The sequence below is a fragment of the Somniosus microcephalus genome, chromosome 1 (assembly GCF_052327205.1).
Source record: "Somniosus microcephalus isolate GS21.2 chromosome 1, FLI_Smic_1.0, whole genome shotgun sequence".
Taxonomy (NCBI): Eukaryota; Metazoa; Chordata; class Chondrichthyes; order Squaliformes; family Somniosidae; genus Somniosus; species Somniosus microcephalus.
In genome coordinates, this window is record NC_140987.1 from 20,441,862 (window position 1) to 20,455,232 (window position 13,371).

The window sequence follows — 13,371 nt, forward strand, 5'->3', positions numbered from 1 at the left end:
GCCTCCAAATAGTGAGAGGGAGGTAGAGGAGCAAATCTGCAGGGAAATCGCAGAGATATGCAAGAGCTATAGAGTGGGAGATAGTGGGAGATAGTGGGAGATAGTGGGAGATAGTGGGAGATAGTGGGAGATAGAGGGAGATAGAGGGAGATAGAGGGAGATAGAGGGAGATAGAGGGAGATAGAGGGAGATAGAGGGAGATAGAGGGAGATAGAGGGAGATAGAGGGAGATAGAGGGAGATATGGGGAGATAGAGGAACAGATATGTAGGCAAATCTCAGAGAAATGTGCAAATAATAGGGTAATAATAATGGGGGATTTCAACTTCCCCAATATTAACTGGGATAGTCAGAATGTGAAAGGCTCAGAGGGTGTAGAATTCTTAAAGTGCATCCAGGAGAGCTTTTTGAGCCAGCATGTAGAAAGTCCTACAAGAGAGGGGGCGGTACTGGACCTAATTCTAGGGAATGTGGCCGGCCAAGTGGAAAAAGTGCTAGTAGGTGAGCACTTTGGTGATAGTGACCATAATATGGTAAGATTTAAGGTGGCCATGGAAAAGGACAGGGATGGGCCGGAAATAAAGGTTCTAAATTGGGGGAAGGCCGATTTTAATAGGATAAGGCAGGATCTGGCCAAAATGGACTGGGATCAGCTACTTGTAGGAAAATCCGCATCGGAGCAATGGGAGGCTTTCAGAAGGGAGATTGAGATCATACAATGGCAACATGTTCCCGTAAAGGTCAAGGGTGGTTCCAAAAACCACAGGGAACCTTGGATGTCAGGGGATATACGAGAATGGATTAGGAAAAAAAGGAGGGCTTTTGGTAGATACAAAAGGCTAAAGACGGAGGAAGCCCTAGAGGAGTACAAAAAGTGCAGGGGGATACTTAAAAAAGAAATTAGGAGATCAAGGAGGGGCCATGAAATAACACTGGCAAGCAAAATAAAGGAAAATCCGAAGATGTTTTATAAGTATATTAAGGGTAAGAGGATAACTAGGGAAAAAATAGGGCCCATTAGGGACAAAAGTGGCAATCTGTGTGTGGAGCCGGAAGATGTAGGAGGGGTTCTAAATGAATTTTTTGCATCTGTTTTCACTATGGAGAAGGACGATGTAGACATAGAAATAGGGCGGGGGGACTGTGATATGCTCGAACATATTAACATCGAGAGGGAGGAGGTATTGGCGGTTTTAGCTGGCCTAAAAATGGATAAATCCCCAGGCCCGGATGAAATGTATCCCAGGCTGCTGTGTGAGGCAAAGGAGGAGATTGCGGGGGCTCTAACACATATATTCAGGACCTCTCTGGCCACAGGGGATGTGCCAGAGGACTGGAGAACCGCTAATGTACCATTATTCAAGAAGGGTAGTAGGGAAAAACCGGGGAACTACAGGCCAGTGAGCCTAACATCAGTGGTAGGAAAATTATTGGAAAAAATCCTGAGGGACAAAATTTGTCTCCACTTGGAGAGGCAAGGATTAATCAGGGATAGTCAACATGGCTTTGTCAAGGGAAGATCATGTCTGACTAATTTGATTGAATTTTTTGAGGGGGTGACTAGGTGTGTGGATGAGGGTAACGCAGTGGATGTGGTATACATGGATTTCAGTAAGGCCTTCGATAAAGTCCCGCACAGGAGACTGGTCAAGAAGGTAAGAGCCCATGGAATCCAGGGTGCCTTGGCACATTGGATACAAAACTGGCTTAGTGGCAGAAGGCAGAGGGTGATGGTCGAAGGTTGTTTTTGTGACTGGAAGCCTGTGGCCAGTGGGGTACCACAAGGATCGGTGCTGGGTCCCTTGCTGTTTGTGGTCTACATTAATGACTTGGATATGAATGTAAAGGGTATGATCAGTAAGTTCGCGGATGATACAAAAATTGGTAGGGTGGTAAATAGCGAGGAGGGTAGCCTCAGTCTGCAGGACGATATAGATGGGTTGGTCAGATGGGCGGAACAGTGGCAAATGGAATTTAACCCGGAAAAGTGCGAGGTGATGCACTTTGGGGGGACTAACAAGGCAAAGGAATACACAATGAATGGAAAGACCCTAGGCAAGACGGAGGGTCAGAGGGATCTGGGTGTGCAAGTACACAGATCCCTGAAGGCGGCGGAACAGGTGGATAAGGTGGTAAAAAAGGCATATGGGATACTTGCCTTCATTAGCCGAGGCATTGAATATAAGAGCAAGGAGGTTATGATGGAGCTGTATAAAACACTGGTTAGGCCACAGCTGGAATATTGTGTGCAGTTCTGGTCGCCACACTACAGGAAGGATGTGATCGCGTTAGAGAGGGTGCAGAGGAGGTTCACCAGGATGTTACCAGGGCTGGAGCGCTTCAGCTATGAAGAGAGACTGGGCAGGTTGGGTTTGTTTTCCTTGGAGCAGAGGAGGCTGAGGGGGGACATGATTGAGGTGTACAAAATTATGAGGGGCATAGATAGGATGGATGCTGAGGAGCTTTTTCCCTTAGTAGAGGGGTCAATAACTAGGGGGCATAGATTCAAGGTAAAGGGCGGGAGGTTTAGAGGGGATTTGAGAAAGAACTTTTTCACCCAGAGGGTGGTTGGAGTCTGGAACTCACTGCCTGAAAGGGTTGTGGAGGCAGAAACCCTCACAACATTTAAGAAGCATTTGGATGTGCACTTGAAATGCCATAGCATACAAGGCTACGGGCCAAATGCTGGAATATGGGATTAGATTAGGCAGGGCTTGATGGCCGGCGCGGACACGATGGGCCGAAGGGCCTCTATCCGTGCTGTATTACTCTATGACTCTATGACTCTATGGTGATATTGGGGGACATGAATTACCCAAGTATCGATTGGGATAATGCTCGGGTAAAGGGAAAGGAGGGGGGAGGAATTTCTAAAATGTGATCAGGAGAATTTCCTTGACCAGTATGTTCTTGGTCCAACTAGGAAGGAGGCATTGCTGGATCTGGTGCTGGGGCATGAGGTGGGCCAGGTCGACCGAGTGTCTGTGGGAGAACACTTGGGTACGAGTGATCATCGTATCATAAGATTTAGATTAGCCATAGAGAGGAGTAAGGAACAATCTAGAGTGGAACTTCTAAACTGGAATAGGGCTAACTTCAATGGGATGCGAAAGGATCTAGCCAGGGTTAAATGGAACCAAAGACTGACAGGAAAAACTGTAATGGAACAATGGGTGATCTTTAAGGAGGAGATGTTCCAAGTACAGGCTAGGTACATTCCAACAAGAGGGAAGGGCAAGGGAACCAAAGCAAGGGCTCCTTGGATGACGATGGAGATAGAGAAGATGATGAAACAAGAAAAGGGTGTATGATGCATGTCAGGTGAATTCTTCAAGGCAGAACCAGACCAAATACAATAAGTTGAGAGGGGATGTGAAAATGAAAATAAGATTGGCAAAGAGAGAATATGAGAGTAGAATGGCAGTTAACATAAAAGGGAACCCAAAAATCATGTAAACAGTAAGCGGGTAGTAAGAGGCAAGGTGGGGCCCATTAGAGACAAAGAAGGTGATGTATGCTAAGAGGTGCAGGGCAAGGCTGGAATACTCAATGAGTACTTTGTATCGGTGTTTACTAAGGAAGTGGATGCTGACAAAATCCTGTTTGACAAACCTATTGGATTTTCTTTGAGGATGCAACTAGTGGAGTAGACAAAGGGGAACCGGTAGATGTGGTGTATCTGGATTTTCAGAAGGCCTTCGATAAGGTCCCACACAATAGGTTGGTGAACAAAATTCGGGCGCATGGAATTGGGGGTAATATACTAGCATGGATTGAGAATTGGTTAACAGACAGAAAACAAAGAGTAGGGATAAACGGGTCTTTTTCAGGATGGCAGGCTGTGACTAGTGGGGTACCGCAAGGTTCGGTGCTTGGGCCCCAGCTATTCACAATCTATATCAATGATTTGGATGAGGGGACTAAATGTAACGTTTCCAAATTTGCTGATGATACAAAGCTAGGTGGCAGTGTCAGTTGCGAAGAGGATGTGAAGAGGCTTCAAGGGGTTCTCGCCAGGCTCAGTGAGTGGGCGAGAACATGGCAGATGGAATATAATGTGGATAAATGTGAAGTTATCCACTTTGGTAGAAAAAACAGAAAGGCAGAGTATTTCCTAAATGGTGAAAGATTGGGGAATGCAGATGCTCAAAGGGACCTGGGTGTCCTTGTACATGAGTCACTGAAAGTGAATGTGCAGGTGCAGCAAGCCATTAGGAAGGCAAATGTTATGCTGGCCTTCATTACAAGAGGATTTGAGTACAGGAGTAAAGAAGTCTTACTCCAATTATATAGGTCCTTGGTGAGATCACACCTGGAGTACTGTGTACAATTTTGGTCTCCTTACCTAAGGAAGGATATACTTGCCATAGAGAGAGTGCAACGAAGGTTCATGAGATTGATTCCTGGGATGGCGGGACTGTCGTATGAGATTGAGTAAACCAGGCCTGTATTCTCTTGAATTTAGAAGAATGAGAGGTGATCTCGTTGAAATACAAAATTCTTACAGGGCCTGATGGGGTAGATGCAGGGGGGATATTTCCCGTGGCTGGGGAGTCTAGAACCAGGGGTCACAGTCTCCGAAAAAGGGGTAGGCCATTTAGGACTGAGATGAGGAGAAATTTCTTCACTCGGACGGTGGTGAATCTTTGGAATTCTCTACCCCAGAGGGCTATGGAGGCTCAGTCATTGGGTATATTCAAGACAAAGATCGATAGATTTTTGAATATTAAGGGAATCGAGGGATATGGGGACAGCGCAGGAAAGTGGTGATGAGGTAGAAGATCAGCCATGATCTTATGATTGCGGAGCAGGCTCGAGGGGTAGAATGGCCGACTCCTGCTCCTATTTCTTATGTTCATATGTGACGTCACTGAGGAGCAGCATATTGATAAGGAATGAGGGGAGGGGGCAGTCGAGCATAACTTTGATGGTTCTTGTAGCTCATTACATGCATTGGCTTTGTCGGGCCGGCTCCTACTCTATTGCCCAGTAAACACGAGAAGACACAAGTCTGGAGTTTTCCATCCATGTTATTTTAAATCAGAGTGTAGCCTCGTGAAATAAATGGGTTTTTAAAGTAATGCTGATTGGAAAATCCAGACTAGGCAGTTTTGGCAGCACGAGATTGCATTTGAGTTTTGTTTTTTTGATGCAACACAAATTTTCAGCGATGAAAGGCTCCCACTAAAACTGGGGTTTCGATAGTGGTGCTGAATAAGCAGATCAGCCAGGTTCTGCAATGATACACGTTCAATATAATCTGGGAGATTTTCTGTGCCACTGTGGAAAAACTGCAGCTTCCATTGTCACCTCTCGACATTAGATTGCTGCAAGTAGGCAGGAGAGCATGAAGCACGGTAACCAGAGAGCAATCTCGCATGCAAGATGCCATTTTTGGGCATAATGAAAATTAGCCTCAAATATTCACTAATTTGTTCTTGACTATTAAAAGCAAAGGTAAAATAAAGGACCCGTTGAAAGATTCTTTTGCGCTCTACTTGAGAGATTACAAAACCTTTCATGTGTTTGGCATCTCCAGTGCACGACTGAGAGGCGACAGAATTCTTGACGTTGACAGCTCTGGGATGATATGCTGGTTTCTGCCCTGCTGATGTCTCCGGTGCTCTGCATAATTCTTCTCGGCTGTTTGGAGATTCTGCCGCGAGTTGTCTTTCAGTTTCTTGATGGGTTTAGATCCGGTTGCCTGTTTCAATCATTGATTGTTACCACGAGGCATTCGCATTCCTGTGTGATGCCATGTTCATTTCTAATGAATAATCTTTACATCTGGGTCCCTTGTAGGTGTACAGCAGGTTACTAGACCCGTGTCTACTGCTGACATTTCTCTTGGCAGGGGTTTTGGAATGAATGTTGGTGTTTGACACCAAGTTTAACTCTGGCAGCGCTGCGAGTGTACCTAATGTCCCTTGTTCATACTTACATTAGATTTGTTGAGTGGTTTCTTGAGCAAATTGGCTGGCTGAACTTTGATTCAAGGGCTTTCTGATTGCATTTTAATGGACACTACCCTTGTGCCTCACTTCTCCACAAGGTGAGCTGGGTTGTTGAGACTCTGTTTTGCATCACTGTGAATTGCCTAAATCTTAAGGGTATTGTTCTACCAGTGAGATGTGATTAGTTTTATTAAATAAATTCTTGGTCATGCATATGTTTAAAGCCGATTAAATCCATCTTTCATTTCTTCTCTTCCCCTGGTTTTGTTGCATTTGTGTGGCCTTTTCAAATAACTTTTTTAAAAGTATATTATTTTTGTGCTGAAGGTTAGGAAACATTTTCTCTTTTTGGGAACCCATAATCTGCATCAACCACGCTTGACGTCGGGGACAGATTGCAGGGTGAAGTTCCTTCGACTTCTGTTCCAATTTCATGTCGGACCATTCCATCCAGCTGACCACAACTAAATGGCGTCTTTCATGTAACAAAACAGCAGCAACAATAACAACTTAAGTTTATATCGCAGCTTTAACACAGTCAAACCTCCAAAGGCGCTTCACGGAAAACACAATTTGATACCGACAGGCGACCAAAATCTTGGTCAAAGAGGGAGGTTTTAAGGAGTGCCTTAAAGGAGGCAGCGAGGTTTAGGGAGGGCATTCCGGAGCTTCGGTTGCTAAAATGTCCCAGGCAGCTGATTTTCAAGAGTGAGCTAAGCGGTCTGGATACTGGACCAGATGTGGGACTTGAAGCACTGCTCAGGATTGAGCAGGGCATCGAGTTCAGTTGAAGCAAGCAGATGAGAGATGGAATAAGTGGCCAGGAGCTAGGGTTTGAACCTGGACCCAAAGTCTGAATGACCAGTGTCTGACTAACTGCACCTCCCCCAATCCTAGTTTATTTTTCCAATTGGGGGGTTTCCCTCTCATTGCAGCTCTGTGTTCATCGATGCTTATGTGGAGTTCCTTCCTCTTACGTGGCATTACACAGGGAATTATACAGAGTTATTCACTTATTTGGGAGAGTCTCTGCCTTTCGGTTTTCCTAAATGTGTTGCGTAGATAACCCTTTCTTGTTGGTGTTCCATACTCATGCTCCCCTAACATCCCTTTGAAATTTTACCGGTAATGTTAATGTATGTAGACGGTTCATGCCCTCTTCTGCTTTGTTGCTCAATCATGAAGGTGTGCAGGAAAGATGATGATGTGTCGGAAAGGCAACTTCAGTTTATCTTGTATTTTGTCTTTCGGATGAGGCGTTAAACCGAGGCTCCGTCTCCTCTCTCAGGTGGATGTAAAAGATCCCATGGCACTATTCAAGGAAGAGCAGGGGGGTTATCCCCAGTGTCCTGGCCAATATTTATCCCTCAACCTACCTCACGAAAACAGATGATCCGGTCATTTATCTCATTACTGTTTGTGGGACTTTGCTGTGTGCAAATGGGCTGCCGCGTTTCCTACATTACAACTGTGAATACATTTCAGAAGTAATTAGTTGGTTGAAAAACGCTGTGGGACTTCCTGAGGCCGTGAAAGGTGCTCTTTTAATGCAAGGTTTTCTTTGCTTTTTTATTTTAATTGCAAACATACCTTTCAGATGTAAGCTGTTCTGTGAGCTGAAGAAATCTGTGCAGAAATCGCTTGCATAATTTATGGCTTGATTTGTAATCTTGTATAATGACATATTCAGTGTGTTGCTTGTGCAGTTCTGCTATCGTAGATGAGGGGAGGATGCTCCATTGAGGCTCACTCCCATCTGTTTGCTCACGGTACGCTTTGTTATTAGTGAAAGCAGGTTGTGAGCAACTGTCTGTTCAGATTTGGCTTCTTGTCTGTTCTCGTAATTGTATAATAGCAAAGGGATTTAGTCAGACAGTGCAACCCTGACAAAATCATGCTCGGGATTCCCCCAAGTGCAACCCCAACCCCAACCCCAGTTCCGCCCATATGTGTTTCTTGCAGTATGCCTTTTTACCCCTCCCCTTTTAATAGTAAGGGAAGCTTTAAGGCACGTACAGGGTTGGTTTACTGCATTCTCTCTGAATGTACATAACACATTGTGGAACATTTTCCAACATCCCATGTGCGTATTTTGCTGGGATCTGGCTTGGAAGTGGCAATACCTTCACCACTGGTGAACAGATATATAAGTCTGCAATTTGATTGGTACATTTTTGGAGATTTGATTTGATCCGGTCCTGGATATCATGGTGTGTTCTGTATCATAACTTGTATGATTAGTGTGATCTCCACCTAAATCTCTGCACCACCCTGTAACCGCCTCTGTCTCCCTCCCCCAACCCCTTCTCCCAGCCTTGGTTTTGGTTTGCTTCCTGACCTCATTATTGGGTGGCTACTTGGTCCCACTGTCGGCCTGCTTCAGGCTCGGGTCACCCTGGGCCCCAGTTATGTTTAAAACAGGTCCATTTCTGCACCAACTCAAACTTTTAACAACATAAGAATTAGGAGCAGGAGTCGGCCATTCGGCCCCTTGAGCCTGCTCTGCCATTCAATAAGATCATGGCTAATCTTCAACTCCACTTTTCGGCCCTAACTCCATATCCTTTGATTCCCTTACTGTTGAAAAATCTATCGATCGCCATTTTAAATATACTCAACGACTGAGCCTCCACAGCCCTCTGGGTTAGAGAATTTCAAAGATTCACAACCCTCTGAGTGAAGAAATTTCTCCTCACCTCAGTTCCAAATGGCTGACCCCTTGCCCTGAGACTGTGAACCCCTAGTTCTATACTCCAGGGAAAACAGCCTTTCAGCATCTACCTGAAACTACAGAGAACATCGGCCTATCCACTCAATCTTTGCTCATCGGTCAACCCTCTCATCCCAGGAATTAATCTAGTGAACCTTGTTTCACTCCCTCTAAGGCAGAGGTATATCCTTCCTTCGGTAAGGAGACCAAAACTGTACACAAATCTCCAGGTGTGGTCTCACCAGGGCCCTATATAATTGCATCTTCCTTAGTCTTGTATGCCAACTCCCTTGCAATAAAGGTTAACATACCATATGCCTTCCTAATTGCTTATTGTACCTGCATGTTAGTTTTCTGTGATTCGTGTACAAGGACACCCAAATCCCTCTGAACACCAACATTTACTCGTCTCTCAACTTTATAAAAAAAAAAAAAAATTCTGCTTTTTTATTCTTCCTATCAAAGTGGATAATTTCACATTTCTCCACATTATACTCCAACTGACACATTCTTGCCCACTCACTGAACCTGTCTATAATCCCTTTGCAGGCTCTTTTGCGTCCTCCTCACAGCTTATTTTCCTAGCTAGCTTTGTATCGTCAGCAAACATTACACTCGGTCCCCTCATCTAAGTCATTGATATAAATTGTAAATGGCTGAGGCCCAAGCACTGATCCTTGTGACACGCCACTAGTTACAACCTCTGCCAACCTGAAAACGACCTGTTTATTCCGACTCTCTGTTTTCTGTCCATTAACCAATCCTCAATCCATGCTAATATGTTATCCCCAATCCCATGAGCCCTAATCTTGTGTAACAACCTCTTGTGTGGCACGTTATCAAATGCCTTTTTATATACTACATCTGCTGGTTCCCCCTTATCTACTCTGCTAGTTACACCCTTAAAAAGCTCCAATAGATTTGTCAAACACGATTTGCCTTTCATAAATCCGTGTTGACTCTGCTCAGTCATATTATGATTTTCTAAGTGCCTTGTTACTACGTTCCTGATAATAGATTCCAGCATTTTCCCTGCTACTGATGTCCGGCTAACTGGCCTATAGTTCCACGTTTTCTCTCTTCCTCTTTTTTTGAATAGCGGGGTTATGTTTGCTACCTTCCAATCCATGGGAACCGTTCTAGAATCTAGGGAATTCTGGAAGATCAAAACCAATGCATCCACTATCTCTATTGCCGCCTCTTTTAAAACCCTAGGATGTCGGCCATCAGACCCAGGAGATTTGTCGGCTTTTAGTCCCATTAATTTCTCCAGTACTTTTTCTTTCCTAGTATTAATTACTTTAAGTTCCTCACTCTCCTCAGACCCTTGGTTTCCCATTATTTTAGTCATTAACTGGTCACTCGCACTCTTGATTTACATTTTACCTTGCTCTGAGCTTTTGTTTTTCCTAAATAAGTGTCTGCAAGGCAATAAGGCACACTGAAAGGTTGGGTGTTTGATTTTTATTTGGCTTGTGGTGCACCTGTACATTGTTTGATTACTAAGTGAGGGTGCAATGTTTGCAGTAAGTAATCCAATTAATCTAAGGCAAAGACAAATTACTGCAGATGCTGGAAGTCTGAAATAAAAACAAAACTCTGGGAACACCCAGCAGGTCAGGAAGCATCCGTGGAGAGAGAAACAGTGTTAACGTTTCAGGTCGATGACCCTTCGTCAGAACTTTGGTTAGTCTGTGTTTTTGGTGGTGGTTGAAGGAGGAACATTGACCAGGAGAATTTTGCTGCTCTTCAAATTGTGCCATGTGGCCTTTAATGTCTACTTGAACCAACAGAATTGATTTAATATCTCATCCAAAAGATAGGGCCTGCAACAATGCAGTACTCCCTCAGTACTGCACTGGAGTGTTGGCCGAGATTGTGATTTAAAACCCTGGAAATTGGGCTTAAACCCACAACTTTCTGACTCCCTGTTGAGAGTACTGAGCCAGGTTGATGCCCTTGATTTCTGGGGATTATCTTACATATTTTCTGCTGTGTTTGGTGACGAGGTGCTGCGTATGGCTTCATTTTGTCAGGTGTTTTTCAATTGTTGAAAGTCTCTGATTCCATTTTATTTCTGTTTCTCTATGACTAAAGAACCAAGATTTCTTATTGCATATGCCAATGGCTAATAATGGAGCACCCCAGGACTCGATAGGTGGAAGACTGGCTGTCGGAGTACAGTCTGTACCCGGTACAGACGTCAACGCCCCCGCACCGTCAGAAATCGCTTGCAACTGTGAGGCATGCAATGAACGCAGGTAAGTGACTTTGTTATTGTTTTTTGAGAAAAGATGTCTACTCTCCCACCCAGACAGTCAAAAGAATCTGCTCAAACCCTGTTGTGGCTCACACATGAGTACAGGAGTAAAGAAGTCTTGCTCCAATTATATAGGGCCTTGGTGAGACCACACCTGGAGTACTGTGTACAATTTTGGTCTCCTTACCTAAGGAAGGATATACTTGCCACAGAGGGAGTGCAACGAAGGTTCTCGAGATTGATTCCTGGGATGCAGGGACTGTCGTATGAGAAGAGATTGAGTAAACTAGGCCTGTATTCTCTTGAATTCAGAAGAATGAGAGGGGATCTCATTGAAGCATACAAAATTATTACAGGGCTTGATAGGGTGGATGCTGGGATAATGTTTCCCTTGGCTCGGGAGTCCAGAACCAGGGGCCACAGCCTCAGGATAAAGGGTAGGCCATTCAGGACTGAGATGAGAAGAAATGTCTTCACACAGAGGGTGGTGAATCTTTGGAATTCTCTACCCCAGAGGTCTGTGGAGGCTCAGTCATTGGGTATATACAAAACAGAAGTCGCTAGATTTCTGACTAGTAAGGGCATCAAGGGATATGGCGATAGGGCCGGTGAATGGAGTTGAAGCAGAAGATCAGTGAATGGCAGAGCAGGCTCGAAGGGCCGAATGGCCTACTCCTGCTCCTTTTTCATATGTTCTTATGTTCTGAACCACCTTGAGCAAGACACTGAAAGGCAACAGCACATGTGGAATTGTATCCTTGCAAGCAGTTAATTACTTCATAACAGGAGGAAAGGAGAAAACTGGTGAGGAAAAATAAGAAATTGCTTCAGAAAGGTCTTTAGATGTGATACAACGCTCCTAAATCAAGGTGGTGTATGCCACTGCACTTGTAGAAACCACCGAGCTGTTTTTTGAGTTCTGTTCTGTTGTGCACAATTTTGGTCGTCTTATCTGAGGAAGGGTATACTTGCCTTAGAGGGGGTGCAACGAAGGTTCACTAGAATGGTTGATTCCTAGGGTGAGCGGATTGTCCTATGAGGAGAGATTGAGTAGATTGGGCCTATACTCTCTGGAGTTCAGAAGAATGAGAGGCGACCTCATTGAAACATACAAGATCCTGAGGGGGATTGACAAGGTAGATGCTGAGAGGTTGTTTCCCCCTGGCTGGAGAATCTAGAACTAGGGGGCACAGTCTCAGGATGAGGGGGTCAGCCATTTAATCATAGAATGGTTACAGCACAGAAGGAGGCCATTCGGCCTGTCGAGCCTGTGCTGGCTCTCTGTCAGAGCACTTCAGCTACTCCCACTCCCCGCCCTTTCCCCGTAGCCCTGCAAATTTTTTTCCTTCAGGTACTTAACCAATTCCCTTTTGAAAGCCACGACTGAATCTGCTTCCACCACCCGTTCAGGCAGTGCATTCCAGATCATAACCACTCGCTACGTAAAAAAGTTTTTCCTCATGTCGTCTTTGGTTCTTTTGCCAATCACCTTAAATCTCTGTCCTCTGGTTCTCGACTCTTCCGCCAATGGGAACAGTTTCTCTCTCTCTACTCTGTCTCGACCCCTCATGATTTTGAACACCTCTATCAAATCTCTTCTGCTCTAAGGAGAACAACCCCAGCTTCTCCAGTCTATTCACATAACTGAAGTCCCTCATCCCTGGAACCATTCGTGTAAATCTTTTCTGCACCCTCTCTAAGGTCTTCACATCCTTCCTAAAGTATAGTGCCCAGAATTGGACACAGTACTCCAACTGAGACCGAATCAGTGTTTTATAAAGATTCATCATAACCTCCATACTTTTGTACTCTATGCCTCTATTTATGAAGCCCAGGATCCCGTATGCTTATTTAACTGCTTTCTCAACCTGCCCTGCCACCTTCAACGATTTGTGCACACATACCCCCAGGTCTCTCTGTTCAATCAGCCCCTTTAGAATCGTACCCTTTAGTTTAGTTGCTGCTCCTCGTTCTTCCTACCAAAATGTATCACTTTGCACTTTTCTGCGTTAAATTTCATCTGCCACGTGTCCGCCCATTCCACACCAGCCTGTCTGTCCTTTTGAAGTCTATCCCTATCCTCCTCACTGTTTACTATACTTCCAAGTTTTATGTCATCTCTAAATTTTTAAATTGTGCCTTGTATACCCAAGTCCAAGTCATTAATATATATCAAGAAAAGCAGTGGTCCTACTACCGACCCCTGGGGAACACCACTGTGTACCTTCCTCCAGTCCGAAAAACAACCGTTCACCACTACTGTTTACTGTCACTTAGCCAAATTCATATTCATGCTGCCACTGTCCCTTTTATTTCATGGGCTTCAACTTTGCTGGCAAGCCTATTATGTCTCATTGGAACAGACAAAATTCTTACAGGACTGGGGAGTCTGGAACCAGGGGTCACAGTCTCGGAATAAGGGGTCGGCCATTTGGGACTGAGATGAGG

At 44.7% G+C, this 13,371-nt stretch overlaps 1 protein-coding gene across 4 annotated transcripts in view; it reads left to right on the forward strand.

Annotated features, from left to right (window-relative positions):
• fam193a (family with sequence similarity 193 member A) overlaps positions 1 to 13,371 on the forward strand; it is a 334,280-nt gene that overhangs the window by 192,059 nt on the left and 128,850 nt on the right. For all 4 annotated transcript variants that reach the window (XM_085973735.1, XM_085973887.1, XM_085973783.1 and 1 more), the window contains one exon: positions 10,761 to 10,924. In XM_085973735.1, coding sequence (XP_085829861.1) covers positions 10,761 to 10,924 — 164 coding nt within the window. The remainder of the gene's footprint in view (positions 1 to 10,760; positions 10,925 to 13,371) is intronic.